This window comes from Parasteatoda tepidariorum, chromosome 1 (assembly GCF_043381705.1).
Source record: "Parasteatoda tepidariorum isolate YZ-2023 chromosome 1, CAS_Ptep_4.0, whole genome shotgun sequence".
NCBI classification, from domain to species: domain Eukaryota; kingdom Metazoa; phylum Arthropoda; class Arachnida; order Araneae; family Theridiidae; genus Parasteatoda; species Parasteatoda tepidariorum.
Window position 1 is genome coordinate 29,082,798 of NC_092204.1, and position 19,947 is coordinate 29,102,744.

Consider the following 19,947-nt stretch of genomic DNA (forward strand, 5'->3'; position numbering starts at 1 on the left):
GTGATATTATTTATGTACTTTATCTCAAGCTATATTTTGCCTATTTCAGTCTTATTTCTTTACAGTGCTAAAAAAAATAATGAATCCTATTACTGAACAAATACTGAATCCTGTCCTGCTGATTCTTTTAATTACCGATTGTTATGCTACGGATAATGATTATAGCATTTAAGTTCTCAAGTATAAATGCACTCTTTATCCATCCTTAAACCTGATAAAAATCCAACTAGTCGGTAAGTATTGAATATTGTTTTATATTTGAATATCACTCAGTAAAAGTGTTTTATTCAGAATAAATGTGTATTCAACATGAATTCGCTTTTATTTAAAAAAGCAGCGATAAAAAAACCATCACAAAATGATGTAAACAGGCTTTGTTACAGAGTTGGTCAGCTTTGCCACGAGAATACTTCAATTATACTACGTAATGTGATTTAGCAATGTTTTTGTGCTCACTTCTTGAAGTCAAAGCCTACCCGTAATATTTAAGGATTATTTAGAGCCTGAAATATAGGTCGGACAAAGGCCAAATTTCGAGGTCTTGCCACTTGGCCTTTGAAGCCTAAACAAGAAAATTATTTATTAAAACCTTTTTATCATAATTAATAAATGCTGTATTTTTTATGCTTAATAACTATACTAAGCGTTTGTTTAAAAGTGATAAAAAGGTTTATAAAAATTTTATCACGAGTCCGAACTATGTTTTTTTTTCAGTAAACGAGAACGCTACGGGCACGGTCTTTTGGGCTCGAGCTGAGCCCGTCTCATCTCTTAATGTGATTCAATAATTACAAAGAAAGCAGACAGCTTAAAATCTTTTATTTTTAAAATGACATCAAAATGTATAATTATTTGGAATATGTACATTTAAGGACAATACAAAGAATACACATAGGATTGCCATTTCCCGTAAAAATAATAACTTCAATAATAAGAGCTTTTGAAAGACTTGAGATTTAATCAAAGCGCTCTCTCTCTCTCTCTCCAACAAGCAAATGAATCAGTATTTTACTCTATAAGAACAGAAGGAAAAAACATCACAATAACTTTATTTTTTAAAAATATTTTATAAGCTTTATAGCATAGCTTTATTTCTTAATCCTTCAAGTCTCAATATCAATTCAGAGTTGGTGGAAAAATGATATTAGGTAAATACAAAGGGGTTGAAATGTTACGTATGCATTTTAATATTTAAAAAAGAAAATGGCGTAACAATAAGATTTAAAAATGACCAATAACTGAACATAACAGTTTTACTCATTTAATAATTATAAACTCATTTATTTCCTTTATTTTTTCCATTATCCTCATTTATTTAAGCGGAACAAATTGCAATTTTTTAAAATAAATACTGGAAACTTTCTCATAACAATTTGTTTTGAAAATGTATAAATACTTTAAGAACTTAATTTTATAATGAATAGTTTTTTGCCCAATAATTTAACTTAAAAATGAATATTAATATTCTTAAAAAGTTTATGCTAATATTATTAAATTCTTATACTTAAAAACAGAAAACTAACTTCACCTCTTAAACTCAAAATAGTTATACAGTTATAAAACAAATAGTTGACACAAAATACATATGCATATGTAAGGAAAACATTTTTATTTAGAAAAATCTAATAATAAGAATTAAGACAGCTAGAACAACTCTTAACATTTATGTTATCACATTTAAATATGTTTTAAATAAAAGTGAGAAAAAAAAGTAAAGAATATTTTAAAGGAATAACAAAAATCCCAAAATCAGTAATGATTTTTTTCTATTTAACATTTATAAAGGAATTTATGTCATTTTAAGGCAAATTAAGTTCAGCCGTTTAAAAGATATTTATAACTAGCTAAGCAATCATAAAAATCTAACAGCGACTACATTTTAGTAGTTACATGCCAAGGTATACACAATCTATTTGCAACAAAATTCTCTTATTTCATTTCTTATTGATTGAATAAAACTGACCATTCAGTAATGGGGAATAAAAACGAAATTTTATGAATTTATTTGAATAAAAAAAAAACTCAGTCTATATTTCGAATTTAAAGAAGAAAAAAAATTTTCCCCAGCAATCTTGAAGTTGCTTCAATTGATGTTAACAACTTATGCCATTCTCAGCAGATACGTAACTCTAAGAGGCACCCTCTCCTCAATTATCCACAATGTAAAAACATTAATTGCCAGAATTAATCTATAATTGATGCTTCTGTCCCTTTTATTTTGCCTCTTGGTGTTGATGACCTAAACCAAATCGCTAAATATACTTTTAAAAATAGCAAAAAATGCTCTTATTTCAATCTGAAATATTATTTATCTTCTAAAACTTCATATATTTGTGTCAAAACATGCAAATTCGTCATTTTAACTAAACTTAGATACTTTCTCAAATGGTTAGGATAGATTAAGACATTTTTTAAACGCACTATCGTTCTTTTTTTAAACAGCTGTCAATTAACTGAAGCTCTCTCGTCGCTAGAGGAATCTGCAGTACTTTAAAAGGAAAAACAAAACCCAAAAGTTAAAAAAAATAAAAAATCGTTTAAAATGCCCTACAATTAAAAAAAAATCTCAATACTTCATCAAAAAAAAAAAAAAAAGACCTAATAAAGTGAGTATCTAAAAATGAAAAAAAATAGTGTGTCATCAAAGTTCGGGACTTGTTGATGACTACGCGTGTTTTTAGAGATAAAACACTTGTGATCAAAACAATGAATGGCCGGAATTTGCATTTTCCAAACTTATTTAAAAAAATTATACACAAAATCAAAGAGAACTGTACTCAATTTGTTGTTTCAGTGACAAATGATTGACATTTTAGTTAGACAAAAAAAAACTACAACACATTTTGTAATTTTACACTGCTAGTGGTTCCTAATTTACTGATTATGCTTTTGATGTGTCGTAAGCGTGACCTTTAATCGCATAGCCACCAAGAAATCCGGACTTGGCACTATGACCATGAGATATCTTTATACGGGGTTCCATAAAAGAGAACAAATCGTGAACCGACCAGTAATCAGAAGTTGCGGAACTACTGTTTTTCGCAGTTTATAGTGTTCTGCAATACAAAAATAATAATAAACACAAAAAGATTAAAATAAATAAAAAAAAAACAGTAGTCTGTAGCTATTCTGTCTTTAATGTAAGTTTGATTAAGAAACAAAGTTCAAACGCAATTAATTTTTACCAACGGATTGGTGCAAATATTAGCTGTTGTGTCAATGGACGAGATGAGGATGCCACTGTGGCCGACCAGTTATAAGAATTACATCTGATGAACGAAAGAGCAATTTTCCTACGCCATAAAGGCAGGTTTGTTTATTTTATTGTTTCCTGGAAATCGTGTACTCGAAATAAACATGTGCAGTTAGATTTCGCAGTAAAAATTGTTTTCATAAATACGGAAGATGTCAGCTACTTTAAAGGTTCATGATGATAGTATTGAACTGCCGGCGGTATAATACTTCTTTGGTACAATCAAAAAATAGGAAAACAGGATTTTTTTGCTCATATAACAAAAAGTTAGCGGTTTCAAAGTCTCCTGCCTCTAATTTGGATTGCAATTGCCATTACTTCACATGCGAAAGTATACATGTACATTCAGGGAAAACTAAAAGAATTGCGTGCATGTTATTCTAATAGAATGAAACATATTTTGCTCTGTAATTTTTTATGTACTTTATTTCTCAGAGGAAATAAAAGAGCATTAAATAATTAACAAAATAAAGACTATTTGATAATTTTTTAGCATTTCTTAAATTAAGTCTTTGCTGCTGATAAAGGCATAAAAAGTTAAAAGAACAAATTCGTAAAAAAATTATTTAGAATAACAAAATGACTCATGTAAACATGAATAAATATATCTTAATAATTTTTCACGTTTAAATAACCTTATTTATTATTCAAAACCATTTTGAATAGGATGGTGTAAATTAAGTTCTTCAACAAAATTGACAAAAAGAAGTGACTACATTTCAAAATTAGTTATAATCACTACAGTAAAAGAAAAGTAGTTATATTAACTACATTCATAATAAAGTAGCTGTAGTAAACTACTTTAGTTTAGTTAGTACTTTAGTAGTTACTTTTACGACCAATGGAACCAACAATGCCAAAAGCAAAAATTATGCATTTGTGTATCATTAGAAACAATTAAAAGAGTGAAATATATATATATTTTTAATGTTAACATTCTTCCTGTCACTAAATGCTTTTTAGCATGACGATTTAGATCATTCGAAAGACAATGTTTCGTTCTACTGGTATTTATGTTTTGATTTTTGTTAATTTTCAGATCATTAAAATGAACGGTAAAGTTGAGTCCTTATGACACCACATCCTTTTATTAAGGCTCAAATTTTAGAAAAAAAGCTGCTTGTGATATTTGTGAAATGCATGGAAGGGTATCATTGCTGAAAGAACCGCCTCGCGCCATATTTAAAAATAGAAATTTTGAATTTAAAGACACAGCTCATTCTAGTCACCCAGTTGAATTTGATGAAGAACAATTAAACCAGTCTTAGCACTAAAATTCGTGCCTAACGAGAAGGAAAATGTTAGAAAAAATATAATGCTTCCACATTTTAAACATTTAAAATAAAAAAATTAAATAATTAAAATAAATAAATTAATGTGCGTGGAAGAACCTTGATTACAGGTTAGGTTTGTCATATGACAAAAAAATCAAAACATTTGTCACCGGAAAAATGAAATGTTTCTTCAATTCTGTGTATAATTTAATAAAAAATGCGAAGTAATTTCGAATGTATAAATTTGTCATTCAATTATGATGTCTAATTATTTAAACATGCACTTTAAACTTAATGCTGTTTAAAAAATATGTTTCCAGCCATCTACTTTATCACATATTAACTGATTTAAACTAATTTTTTTCATGAATACCTAGGTTGAAGAATTTATAACAACATTTATTACAAACATATTGTATACTTAACTTAAATTATTGCTTATGTATTGCTACTAACATATTATTGCATATGAACTGTAGCTAATATAAGAATTTTGGTGAAGATGTATAACAAATGACAGAATTTGACATAATCACAATTCACTTCCATAATATAGAACTAAAATATTGGTATTATGCAAGAAAAATGTTGATGTTTAATGGATGGTCAGTTAAAAATGACTAAATGAAAACTTTTATAAGTCATACTGAATAGGAATGAATTAAGATTTGCTTTCATCAAACCAAAACACAAAGAAAAATACAAGTTACAACATTTTCTCAGGTATTTTAAAAAATCTAGCTTCTAACACTTTTGCATAAACTTACACAGATAGAACTGGAGAAATAAAACATAAAAATACATTTTTAATCATAAATATTTGCTTTCATTTTTTTTTTCCTTCACCCAAATTTTAATACTTTGCTTTTCACAGAAAAATAGAGGGGAGGAGGGGGAATTTATTAAACGTTAATTTTCAACTGGAATTTTTCTATCTATAACAGTTAATTCAAAGTTCATTGAGGAAATTCTTATTTGAGTTTTAAGAGGTCCAAGAAAGAAATCCTTAGTGACCTGAGGTGGTAGAAAAAAAAAAAGAAAAAAAAGGTTTTCAGTTTACATTATCAGAATGCAATACTATAGAAATGAAGGAGAGGGGGGGCGGGTGACTATACATAAAAATCATTTTCATTCTGATAGGGCAGATCTTCGATATCCAGAGAAGATGTAATATTACATTAATGATATAACTGTTATCAACATAAAATTAATATCAGCTATGACAATATCTATATCTTATTTAAAGGTATTTACTGACCCTCCCTCTCTGAATGAATGTGCAACAAAATATTTGTATTCAAAGGTTACAACCTCTATTATCATACATAAAAATTAACTGAACTACTAAAAGAAAGAACATAAAATAAAAATGAGAGAAGATGAAAACTTGCCTATATGAACTGCTGATCATATAGGGAATATAGGAAGATTCATATAAGAAGATTCTCCGACTACAATAAATCTGCAGTGCTAGTTCGCTCACCGGTATATTTAATTAACTTTCATCTTTGTTATTATTATTACATCTTCAATTTTGATTATTATTCAAAATCACATTTTTCTTAGTTTGATCGAAAAATAGGAAAACAGGATTTTTTTATCTTTCAAATTCGGAGAGTGAGTGGCTGTAAATGAATATTGCTCAAGAGGAAAAAAAAATTTTGTTATAAAGTGATATTATGCATCATTCTATCATTGGTCACCATTTTACAATGATTCCCTTTTTAATAAGTTATATCAGTATTTTTAATTTTTGGGGAAAAAAATTTTGGCTACAGAATCCTAAATGATCGAGGCTTCTTTTGTCAGAATTATAAAACAAAGTTCATTAGCAGCGGTGAATACACTAACCAAAAAAAAAAAAAAAACTACCAAATGTTTTTAAAATATTCAAAGTGATGAACAAAATCTTGAATAATTAAGAGTTCGTTCTTGGTGCATGCATTTGCTGAAAATGAATAAAATAAGCTGATTTATGGTTTTCAAAAGAAAACTCTTATAAAGGTTGAGAATAGTAATCAGAGACACATAATTTTTTATTTTGAATTCAGGTATTTTACTTTGAATTGAAAAGCTCAATGAAAAACACTCACTGAATTTTTTTAAATGAATAGTTTATTCAATATATTGCTTTTTAATTTGTTTTTTAGGTTTTACTACTTTTTTATTCGCATTTTACATAAATAAGTTCATATAAACAATTGAAATATTTTATAAATTATGGATTATTGATTAGATATAAATAAAATTGTCACTGGTTAAAAAAAAATCCTAACTTTCGGAAGCCCAGTACTCCACAAGAACACCATTTAGGAACCACTGAATTAGATAAGTTAAAAAAAATAATACATGAATACAAAATAATTTCTAACATTGCAGTGTTAAGAATTTCAAAATAATATCTTAGGCAAAAAATGTGAGAAACTTTTAGAGCAACCAAGAATAAAGTTTGAATTTTAAAATGGTACTCTTTGAATAAAGTGGTTTGGAGAATTGAAATACTTAATTTCTTTAAAAATTATGTAATATAACGTAAAATAATGAAAGAATGTTTTGAAAACTGAATAGTTCAGAATGATCCATAGAACTGTAAACATTATTTAGTGTTTTAACATTAAAATATTCTATCAACAGAATATTTTTAATACCTAGAATTTCAATTTTCAGCAGGGTGAACATAAAATTCGGTCAAAACAAATAATATTGCACAGGCATTATTTTATTTTTAAATTTTTGCAAAAAATAAAGGCAGTTTTTCAAAAATCATTCATTATAAATTTATATATATAGTTTTTTATATATATAACCAACTGCGTGATAAAATAAAATTTAGAAATTTTAATTCAACATGGTGATGTGCAAATTTTGAAATAGCCATGAAAGCAGGTTAACATAAATAATGGTAGAAAAAGATATGTAGAAGTTTTGCTTGCATTAAGCATGAATTAATTACCTATGCAAAAATTGCTAAATGTGATTTTAAAAAAATTGCATTTTTTTACAATCTAACAAATTTTTAAATTTAAAAAATAGCTTTGTATTAGTTAGAAAAAAAAACAAGAACATAAGAAGTTTTTTGAAAAAAGCAAATTTGTTTATGAATAAAAAATTTTTAAAAAAAAATACAAAATAATGGGAATTTAAATATCAAACTTAGAAATCCCAGATTTAAAAAAACCACTGCTATACACCCGAAATATATGATTTTTTTTTTAACATTAATTTTGCCCCTTAAAAAAAAACTGGGGAACAGTTTATTGAATCCTATCACAACATATGTGGACTCATGGCATATGTATCACTGCAGAAATCAAATATTATCGAGAAGAAAAAAAAGAAAACAGGCAGGTCTCATTAAAAATTGCATAAATGAAAGTGTTTTTTAAGTGAAACAATTCTGTTTTATTAGTTTCAACATAGCCTTCATAACTACGATTCTTAACTATTAAGTTTGTACATAGAAATGATTGAGGTTGCTCACTTCCACTCAAACTAGTTAAAAGTTTTCATCATTTAGTGCAATTATAAATCTCACAAGCACTGTTTCACTAACTATAATAAACAAGTCATAAGGAAAAATCAATCAATTATGGTGTATTAAATCAAGTTTCAGAAGCATTCTCCTTAATGGCTAACTTCACAAATGTATCCTAATATATAGTGGCTATTCAGCTTCAATGAAGGCTTATTAAAATAAGAGACATGAGGTCCCTTACTATATCTTCTCATCAAAATCAACAAAAGGCCATTCTCATTATAAATTAGCAAAAAAATTAGTTTCAAGCAAAGGTTTCTTTAGATAATGTAAAATATTTTTTTAATAAAAACTAAACCTGAACGAGGTAGTTAGTACTTTATTTATGTCGCACTAGAGCAGCATAATGGGCAATTGGCGACGGTCTGGAAAACATCCCTGAGGATGATCTGAAGACATGCCATCACAATTTTGATCCTCTGCAGAAGGGATGGCTTTGGAAGCCCGAGGATCTGCACACGAATAAATTAGAACAAATACAAAAAGCAATATATAACAAAAACAGCTATCTCTTTGTTGCACTGAATAAGAAAACAGGTAAAGTGATTTATCTATGTTAAAAATTTAAATGAGTCTAAAAGTACGATTATCTAGCAAATCATCATAATGAGAGGTTGTACAGTTTAAAACACACTTAAGATATTTGTGTTAACTCAATCTATGTTAAATCTACTCAATCTATGTAAACAGTTAACAAAAATTTTATATTTTAATAAGATCATAGAAGACTGTAAATGAAACAACAAATAGAATAGAAATACAGCCATGGATTAAATGAGTTGCATAACTTTTTGCATTTTTGGTCACAGAATTAAATTTCTCAAATGGCAGTTTTACAAGTTTTCTTTTAAACTTTAAAAATGCAATTTTAACAAAACAATTTTAATCAAGTTATTTAAAATATGGTTTTAATTGCTTCAAAATTCAGAAAATATTTTTATATTCATTTTGTTTAATTAAAATTGTAATTTACTTTATAAAATTAAATACTAAAATGAAAGCGTTGCAAAATTTATGTTTACACAGCACAACCTTGATTTCTATTTTATTATAAATACTAAAAACATTGATACGAAACAAAGAGACACCCTAACTGTCCAAGTATATCACCTAATTTTCATAAATCAATAACATTTTTTTTGTAAACATGAAAAGCCCATTAAATATGTACACCATAATAAAAATATAACATTAAGAGTTTAATATTTCAATGCAAATAACAATCAACAGAATCTCCAACAAAATTAAATAATATTTTAAAATTCAACCTGACATTGACCATGGAAAATTAAAATACACAATTACTTTCCTTTTTAAGACATTTAAAAGTATATCAAGTCCTTAAATAATAAAAAATTGAGTTTTATCAAACATTTAACTACTTAGAAAACTATTTAAAAGAATTTCTTTTAAAACATGATAGTAACATTTTTAGATGTTCTCAAACAGCTCATAAACTGAAAATGAACTGAAGCAAGCCAAAATATAAATTTTTTTTTTAGATAAGAAATTAATTTTGAGGTACATTTTGGTCTAAGAGGAAAACAGCAGCTGTTTCTGGAGTTAAAGTAACAGATGTGGAAATAAGATTCTGAACACTAGATACAGCAGTTTCCGGAAGCGACACAGGCGTGACGAGCGGGTCTCGAATGGGATTTTGGGCAAGAGGGTTCATGGGTTGAATGGCTGACGTGCTTGGAATGTGGCTCATTTCACTGACAGGAAAGCTTGATGGATCAGAGTGAATGTGGGATTTGGCGATTCCTGGTGCTCCGTTGACTGTTCCCAAAATGGGTTTCAGAATGACGGGTTTTATGGAATGAATTTTCTTATGCCTCTTCAGAGTGTAGGTAGTATTGAATTTTTTGTTGCACACCTCACAAGTATGGGAGCGTGGGTTACGATGAATGGTTTGCATATGTTTGCGGTGCACAGATCGAGTTTTGAAAACAGCACCGCACATCTCGCAAAGGAATGAACGGAATTCCGAATGAACGGCGCGATGCTCTAGGAGGTGTGATTGAGAACGGAATTGTTTCTCACACACACTGCACTTATAGTTTGTGTTTTCAGAGAGTACTTCTGAGTGAATCAGATTGTGCTGTTGCAGGGCATCTCCTCTCTTGAAAGCTTTACCACAAATGTGGCAGAGGTAGGGGCGCTTATCACCGTGAGCACTGCTCATGTGTCTGTTGAGGTGCTCTTTGCGATGAGTTTTGTAGCAGCACTGCTCGCACTGATGCACGAAATTCCTCTTTAAACAGTGCAGCCGCTGATGCCTGTCATAATAATGTTGCTTTGTTGTCTGGTAACTACACTGAGGACAACTCAGTATCTGGGAAAGGAAAGAAAAAAAGAATAAAATTTATAACAAAATTATTGATGAAGATAATATAAAATTCTTTAAAATAAAACCTTCTTATTAAATAAACTTGAATTTAAAAAAAAACAAAAAACAGTTAAAGTAAAAATATTTCAATTTTTAAACCATTCACAAGACACATTCTACACATATATTAAGCAAGAAATAAAAAAGAAACAATGTCGATATATATAGTTATAGACTAATTAAGATATCTAAAATTATGTGTTAAAAGCACATCAAAAGTTAAGCATTAAGCTGCCAACCTAATGCCCAAACAAAATCAATCAGATTTAATATAAAACTATCACATATAAAAATATATATGCAATGTATTCTTATTGCATAAAATTGAAGTTTAAGGGATTTTTATCATAGTTAATAAATTGGTAGAAAATAAATGAAAAAATAATGATTGTAATATTTGTTATTATTTTTAGAATGACAAGCATTTCTTACTTTTTATTCCAATTCAAAAAATATGAAGTTTTAAAAAGACTTTTCAGAACAACTTCTGTTTAAAAAGTTGTTAAACTTTAATTTCAGCACAGATCACAGTCTGTTTCTTATTTATAATGCTTTCTAACTACAATATAAATGAATTCTTACAATGACTTTTGCTGTATCCTAAAATGTTGATTTTAAATTAATAAAACGAATTTACTTTTTGAGATACAGCATAGCTATGCCGCAAAATATGTGATTTCATAAAAAAATTTTAAGTTTTTGCTTGAAGTTATTAAAACAATTTTTTCAAAATAAGTTTTATTTTTTAATGATTCCGTATAGCTATTTAGAAAATTCAGAGTAGCCCAAATATATTTAAAATTAGATTAATTGATAAGATTAGATTGAAATTAAATGTAAATGTTGCTTATGCTATGAGGTTTAATGTTCATGAATGACAACTAATTTGAGTAGGCATTAGCATTTTTTATTTTAAATACTTAACACATCAGAAAGGTTTCGGAGAAAAAAATGAAATATTGGTTTTCAAGAAGAAAAATGCATTTAAAAAAATCCTTTCAAATAAAACAACAATTTATCATTTTCTATTAGAGATACATTTTATTATCAGCGTAATATTCATTTATTATTATTTTTAAGTTAAATTTAAAGCATAAATAATTTCCTAAAAATTTTTCAAAAATAAGAAAAGGATTCTTTTTTTTAAATCCACAAATCTCCAGAAAAATATAATTATTTTTATCTAGATGAAATTGCCTTGTTTATGATCTATGAAGGCCCTTTTCAAGAAAAAATTAAATTTTGTTCCCTCATCAAATCCTAAGGCCAACTTTAGCTCCATGCTGAGAAATATCTAAACTCAGGACTAGTTCTATTTATGCTCATCAACTTTTATTATGTCAGCCTTTAATGATTAGGCAACATGTATATGAACATGTTATTTGATAATTTAAAAAATTAGAATTTAAATTTTAAGGATAACTTAGAATAAACTCACTAGAATAGTGACATGGTCGTGCATTGTCAGCAAATATGTGTGTTGAGTCTAAAAATCTTATCTCTGGCTCATATAGATTCTAGATTAAGCATATAAAGGTTTCATACCACACAATATCTAGCTCAGGTTAATTTTCAAGAAAACGGGTCACAAAAGTGCCTATTTTTTTTAATACATGTATTTGATAAGTGCTGACATCTAGTTTAAAATAAACTATCTACAATTACCTTAAAAATATCCTGTTACTGCCATCTGGTGTGTAAAATGAGAAATAAAATGTTTTCCAGGCAAAAGAAATGAATTAGTTTTATTTTTTTTATTAACGCGCTACTACTGAACACTCCAGCCCAAGAATATCACGGGAGCGAAAAATAGAGGGTGAAACCTCACCCCGTCATTTTCACAGGAACGAGAAGGAAGTGGTTAAATCATAAATTGTGTCTAAATAACACCCATTTTATTTCAATAGATTCTATAATGAAACAAAAGAATTTTCTTATCAAATAAATTTTACAGCTTGAGTGTTCAGCTGTTATTGTATTTAAAGATGCTGGAATGTCTGTAGATAAAGTGCGTGGAAAAAATAAAAATAATGAAATCACTCACTTCACTTACAAGTGAAGTGGACTGCTGAGGGGAGTGCTTAAGCTTTGTGTGCCTCAGGAGAAATTTAATATCATCTGTTTGGTAAACACACTCAGTACACGTATGAACAGTGGAGCTATGGCTCATTTTGTGACGACGCAAATGGCTCAGGCGAACAGAAGAGAATGAACACTGGCTGCACTTATGAATTGTGCTTACCTAGAACAATAAGTGTTCAGTGTTACAGATAAGAAAGAAAATTTTCATTTTTCCGAATAAAGTATAAAGATTGCAGAATATTGTTAATTCATACAAAATATGTAGACTTGAAGAGTCGATTTATAGCCCAGTCCTACTCAACAACATTCCTGAATAGATAATATCTCTTATAAAAAATCAAAATATAATTCAAAATATCCAAGTGCAATACGTGATTAATTGGAGGAATGAGAATAGCAAGGAAAGTTGAAACATTAATTTTATTTAAAATATTAAAGCATTTATAATTTGCAAATATCAAAATGACCCGCAAATTGGCATTGATATGAACATTATAAATGAAAGCTTAGTAAAAATAAATTCCTATCTAAGCAATTTAAATTAAGGTATAAAGTTTGCCATTGCATAGAAACGCATTCTACAATTATGATAACATTAAGCAATGGTCATACTTAATGACGTAAATACTTACGAATAATTAAAGAATATAAATATTTTCAAAGCATGGCACTTTTAAAGAAATGAATCATTGTGGTGTTCCAAACTAAGCTCATAGTTTGGCTCATTTTAATGTTCATTATACAACTTTAAGAAAACTTTTTAAAAAGAAAAACAGCAGCATTAATAACTTTTTAGACAGAAATACAAAAGCTGTACCAGGAACTCAAGTGAGCATTTTCAATATAGATTCAGGTACTTGTGATGTTGTTGATCATACATTATCCTTTTCTACATCTTTTAATTTACCCATCAGTTATTTAAGATCTTTTACTTTTGTTTTTAAGTTCCTATTCAAAAACCTTTAATTTTACTCCTCTATGCAAGCTATAAGCTAATTTTCACACATTAATATCTTCGGGTTTTATACTTTATCTCCTTCCAAAATATTTTTGCCACAAGCAAATTGAAATATCTATTAGATAAATTTTTCCAGTAAGTTCTTTTCTAGAAAGGTCTTAAAGTTTCTCTATAAATAAAGGTATGATCAGATTAAAAGAGAGATTATGATATAAAATAAGATTACAAATTTGATGTAATAATAAATATTAAAAGGGTCACATTTTTGATGACAAGTAACGGATATTTGACCTAATTTTTGAAAGTGGTTCTTAATTTGTTTGAATTATTGACATCAGCATTGCAGAAAATACGGTTTTTATTTCTCGAGAAATAAAATAGAGGTTCAAGAAAATTTGAAATTTATATTTGAACTTGAAATTTATCTCTTCTTTCTTTTAAAATTGACCCTTTGAAGAAAAAAAAAATAACCCTTTGCTAAAAAAATTCAACTAATATGGGGGTTGCTATTTATATTTCTGGCCTAATAATGAAAAAACAAATATGTAGGATTGAAATTGGTTTTATTGTTTTTCAAAATATTCTCCATGATGATCAATACACTTTTGCATGCGTTTGAACCAATTTTCAAAACACTTTTTCCAGTCCGATTGAGGTAACTCCAAAACATGCGTTTTGAATGCACCAACCGCTTCTTCGGGGGTCGAAAATCGTTGTCCACATAATTTATTTTTGATGTGTGGGAATAAGAAGAAGTCATTGGGTGCCAAATCAGGGCTGTAGGGTGGATGACCCATCAGTTCGATCTTTCGCTCCATCAGAAATGCCTTTGTTTGAGTCGATGTGTGAGAGCTCGCATTGTCATGATGAAGAATGATTCGCCTGTTCTTCTGCTTTTTTCGAATTTCTCCGGTGACTTCTGGCAAACAAATGGTCGTGTACCATTCAGAATTGACTGTCCTGCATTGCTCTAAAGCCACTGTTGCCACATGACCATTAAAGCCGAAGAAACAGGCAATCATTTGTTTCGTTGTGCTTCTTCCTCGAACAACTTTTGTTGGTTTTGCCTCGTCTTGGAAGACCCATACAGTTGATTGATGTTCTGTTTCCGGCTCATATGCATAGATCCATGATTCGTCACCTGTGTAGATGTTATACACAGCCTTTGGTGTACCTCAAACATATTTTTCCAACATTTCCTTGCACCAATCGACACGAGCCTTTTTTTGAGCGTTTGTCAGATTATGCGGGATCCAACGCGAAAAAATTTTTTTACTCTCAAATGTTCATGCAATATTTTATTGATGCTAGTCATACTAATGTCCAAAGACGCCTCTATCTCATCAGGGTTCCTACACTATTTTGAGAAAACAATATCCTGACTTTTTTAGGTTTTTCCTGACTTTTTACAATAAAATTCCTGACCCGCCGTTTCCCACTCTAACAAAATTTTTAACATTGCAGTTTCAATTAGTAATAATATGCTACTTAGTCATAAGTATTATAGATTGAATAGGATAAACACTTATATATTAAAGTGGAATTGCGTAATAGCACTTTATATCCCAAATTATATTTTCAGAAAACTTGTGAAACACATTTTTAATTATCATGATTAGATTAAACTTTTAGTGTGTTTTTGTAGTTAGATACGCAAACTATTTAAATAAAAAGATCAAGAAAATCTTTTTATTATGCAAAATTATGGAAATATTATTTTATTTAATGTTAAGTGGAACCAAATGCATGAGTGTCGTCAGGATAAAAAGGGTTAATCAAATCTGCGAGATATGTATCAGTATCTTCAAATAATATTTACTCTTAAAACATACTAGAACATTTGTTACATTAAAACATTAATTTTTAAAAATCACAATTTCACTTAAAACTGACTTTTTTTTTAAAAGATAATATTGAAATATAAAGGGGAAAAAAGTCAAAAAAAAGTTAATTATATACAAATAAAAATTCAGATAGAAAAATTATGCAACTTGTGAGAAAAATAAAATCAAAAATATCTTTTTTTTCAGTATTTTAAATTAATTTCTGTAATACTGTAAGCTTCCGGAGAAACTCAGGGGCTCCTATGTTATATAATATTTCTCAACATATTTTGTTGTTTTACAATTTCTGAATCAAGAACATCCAGTTCTGTTGCAGCAGTTTTCCTCAATTCAGATTTTCTTAATTTCAAATCATCTATCTTTTCTTTTATTCGTTTTCCAGAAATTTCAGCTTTTTTATTCTTTTTGGCTTCTAATGCATGTCTCCATCTTGTTCTAGATCCTTTCACAGCATCTAGCATTTTTTCATTAATGTCTATGCTTTTTATTCCATTTATAAATGAAACATAATTATACGCACGCCTTTGTGAAATAATAGAGTCTTCATTGAGGTTTTCAACCAATAAGCTTTTATTGATTGAAAACCCCCCTTCGACTGTTGCGTTACCATGAGAGAGGATAAGAAAATTTTTTATAACCTCCCACTAATTTTCATTTTTTTTTCTCAGTACAAATATTTCGAAAAAAATTATCTAATCTCTTTTGCTGTGGATTAAACTCTAAGAAACTCTTTTGCTCTCCTTTTTTTTTGGCAACATCACAAAACAGTAAAAATTCCTTTTTTGATTTTTCAGCTGTTGTTTCAGCTACTATCATCTGTAAACCAGCTATTCACACAAAGAGCAATAAACCTAGCAACCCCAACCCTATCAAAAATTCCTTATCATTGGATAAACAGGAGGAAAATTGCTAACAGGAAGGTTCTACGAGGGAAAGAGGAATGTTATTATGAGGAAATTACATATTCTGAATTACAGAATTTTTGCTTGAAACTTTATTTTTGCCTGTCAGTCTTTGAATGAATTATAGTTTCTTTTTATTTTCCTAACTTTATGAATATGTAAGAAAAATCCTGACTTTATGAATATGCAAAAAAAATCCTGACTTTTTAGCTTAATTTTAGAATAGCCTGACTTTTGCAGGTTTTCATGACCGTGTAGGAACCCTGCTCACAGTATGTCACATGACGATCTTGCTTTATCAGTTCACGCACAGCATCGATCTTTTCTGGCACAACAACGGATTTTGGACGACCTGCACGGGATTCATCCTGGATCGAACATCGACCACGATTAAATTCGTTATATCAATTTTTTACAGTGCTGTAGGATGGTGCTTTATCGCTGAATAAAGAATTAAGTTCATCGAAGCACTCTTGTCTTGACAATCCACGTCGAAAGCTATGAAAAATAATGGCACGAAAATGTTCACAATTCAATTCCATTTTTTGAAAGAGAAGAACTTTTCAATTTACTGTCAACAACACAAAGGAAACTATAATGGTAAATCGTCTGCTGAATTTATGTTTAAAAACATCAAACTTTCGATTAAAATCGTCTGCGGTCGCCTAGCAACACTTACTGTTGCCAAGGCCAGAAATATAAATAGCAACCCTCGTAATGAGATAAAGACACACTCAATTTAAACACAATCAAACTTTTTATATGATGAAAAATGAAAGGTTTTATAAAATACTGTATATCTTTTAAAATTGGCACTGTTGATTTGAAAACATTTCTGCATGTGAGATAATTTGCTTTTGCAGAGGATACAGTGGTAAAGCATTGAGACTTAACTTCACATGCAAATATGTCAGAATACTTCATTACTAGTAAGGTATGGTTGAATTTTGAACAACAAATAAAAATTCTTGTAACTAACTACCATAGAGTAGAAGGGAGTATAAAAAAGTGAAGCCATACAAACATGGAGACGGCCATGCTACCAGGTTCAAGGTGTGGGTCAAACACTTTATCGCCGTCATAATTCAAACAGCTATTTTTAATTAAAATTACACAATTCTATTTCGAAACAATTACTAATGTACATAAACTGTATGAATGTGCATACTTTAAAAATCATTTTTCTTCTTCACTCCAACATCAGTTTGATAATGATCCAGTTGATAACCATTTTCTACATTAAATCAGTAGTCTTCGCTTAATGTTATCACTTTGGGATACAATAATTTTTAAAATATTATCAGGTGGTAGATAACACTAAAGTAATTACAAAAATTTATTACTAATACTAAATTTGAATATAAATTGTAGAATAAAACCCAGGTTATATCTATGTGCTGTAATTTTCCCTTAACATAAAAATTATACATAATTGTTTTTTAAATAAAATCAATTGTTGTCTATAACTTTCCCACAGACGCTCATAAATAAATTATTCATGTTCATAATCCTTTTTAAAGCCCACTTAAATATCTAATCTTTGAAAATGACTGTTGTCATTCAAGCAGTTTCGTAAGCAGAGCAGTCTACAGGAAGTTTTTTTAACACCTTTAAAATAAAATTGATTATGACTTTTCTTGCTAATAGAATAGGTGTTAAATCTTTAACTTTAAAGATTTTAATTTTCGGTATAAATTCCTTTTGTTTAATAATATTGTTGTTAGTTTCTTTCTACTATTTGCATTAGACACACTATTGTAGTTTGGGCAGTGATGTATATTTAAAATAAATTAAACATCACAGAAATATACAAATATATGAAATTTGTTAAAAATTCTTTGTGACCAGTTTAATGAGAAATAACTTAAACTCTCTTTGTCAAATGAATAGAAAAACTAAAACTTATATCATCTAGTATTAACTTTTCATTTGAAAAACAAATTAAGTTTTACAAGTGCTTTATTTGTAAAATTCTTATTTGTTTTTTTTATAGTTATTTCTAAAAATAATTAACAATCATATTTATGCAGAAAAATGTGATAACGATGAGTGGATTTTTCTGTGGCTAATAATTAAAATATACTATTTACAACTGCTGACTAGATATTCACTGAATTTCTATTTAAAAAAAAAGCTTGTAAAGTAATTAATAAAGCAAAGCAAATTAATTTGAGAGAAATCAAATCCAAATTATTACATAAGCATACATAAATCAAGGAAAAAAGTAATAAATACAGTACATAATTAGTAAAAGTAATAAATCAGTACATTCTTCCACTTCCATCATTTAAAAAAAAAAGTTGACAAAAATTAAAACATAGCACTTTAACAACTTTGAATGTAGTTTTTGAAAGAAAATTATTTAATAAAGATAGCACCAGTAAAACTAGACTAGAATCAGAAATTATTTGTAGAAAAAACTTCTGCTAGCAAAATTATAAAAGAAAAAACAATCACCTTCTCGTGGATGGCTTTATGCTTCAAAAAATGACTGCTTCGCTTTGTTTTAAATGAACATAAATCACAGAAATGATTGTATGGTAACTTGGAATCTAATTTTGAATTGTTTCCCACAAATGAGTGATCTTTGGTTTTTAACTCGGGTGAATCGAAATCAGACTCTTCCGTTGCCAGTTTCATATGTTCTAAGTTCTCACTTAATGTTTCTGGATCATTTATTTTAAGATCAGCTGACCTCTGAGATTTATTTCTCAGAATGGACTTCTTTTTCAGTGTCCGCAGCTGAGGGGGTAGTCTCATAGAGCGCAGTCGCTGACTCACTCTGGGTCTTTCTTTCAAGATGAACCGTAACTTCTTCGACATTGACCTCAACCTCATGGGACGAATGCTGCTTTCAGTGTTCGTGCTGACATTTCCGTTGGAAGAGAGATTCGTCTCCAATTCCTTGTCGTCTGACAAACAAGAAGTCTTGTCCGTCCCTTCTTTGTCGTATGAGGTATTACCTTCATCGGCAAAGCTGCTGTTCTCCTCAGACAGGGTGGTGCTTTCTCTCTCGCTAGACTCCTTTGCAAGTTGCTTGATGTGCAAGCAATTCAAAAGTTCCTCTAGCTTGCTCTTGGCAATCAGAATGCCATCTAGTGTCCCATACAAATGATACTGTGTTTCATTTTCAGTTGTTATCTCCTCTATGCTGGCAGTGAGCACATACTGACGAACAGTGTCGACGACACAACCTTCGATTGCTCCAATAACATTCGGAGAAATGATGGCCCGCACTTCTGAATATATCTAAATAGAAGATATAAATAGATTTATGTTACAAATTTGAAATATTATTACAAAACTATAAAATTTTATAAGAAGTATTTTAGCTAAATATGTCTTTTTTACTCATATTTAAGTTTAATTGTTTAAGTTCAATAGAATTATTTAACTACAACAAAAGAAGATTTTTTTCCTCTTTACCACATACTAAAGTTCTAATATCAAAAAAAAAAAAAAAATTAAATGCAGTAATAAAAATTAAGCTGTTTGTAATTAACTTTATCAGGGTTCCCACTCAATGATGAGATTGAAATTCAAGGACTTCCCAGGACTTTTCAAGGACCTCAACAAACTTTTCAAGGACCTTAATCTAAGACCAATTTTAAAAATTATTCTCTTCCATTTTACTAGAAGCAACAATGCTTGTTGTGGCAATAATTAATTTCAAATATAATACCTAAATGCTTTGCCTATATAGAGAGAAG

The 19,947-nt window shown here is 29.0% G+C and overlaps 1 protein-coding gene and 1 long non-coding RNA gene across 8 annotated transcripts in view; one reads left to right on the forward strand and one right to left on the reverse strand.

Annotated features, from left to right (window-relative positions):
- The first annotated feature begins 97 nt into the window (after positions 1-97).
- Positions 98-16,704, forward strand: LOC122269009 (uncharacterized). Its single transcript, XR_006224860.2, has 2 exons — positions 98-233; positions 16,478-16,704. It is a non-coding gene; the product is annotated as an uncharacterized lncRNA (long non-coding RNA).
- Positions 7,906-19,947, reverse strand: part of LOC107457352 (zinc finger and SCAN domain-containing protein 31) — a 19,877-nt gene continuing 7,835 nt past the window's right edge. For 3 of the 7 annotated variants that reach the window (XM_016075504.4, XM_016075497.3, XM_043040271.2), the window contains exons 3-5: positions 18,695-19,486; positions 12,496-12,693; positions 9,247-10,397 (exon numbers count right to left, since the gene is read on the reverse strand). In XM_016075504.4, the coding sequence (XP_015930990.1) occupies positions 9,573-10,397; positions 12,496-12,693; positions 18,695-19,486 (1,815 nt within the window). In that variant the 3' untranslated portion in view covers positions 9,247-9,572. Of the gene's footprint in view, positions 10,398-12,495; positions 12,694-18,694; positions 19,487-19,947 lie in introns of all 7 variants that reach the window. The other 4 variants (XM_016075513.3, XM_071178056.1, XM_016075521.3 and 1 more) reach the window with 4 other exon arrangements.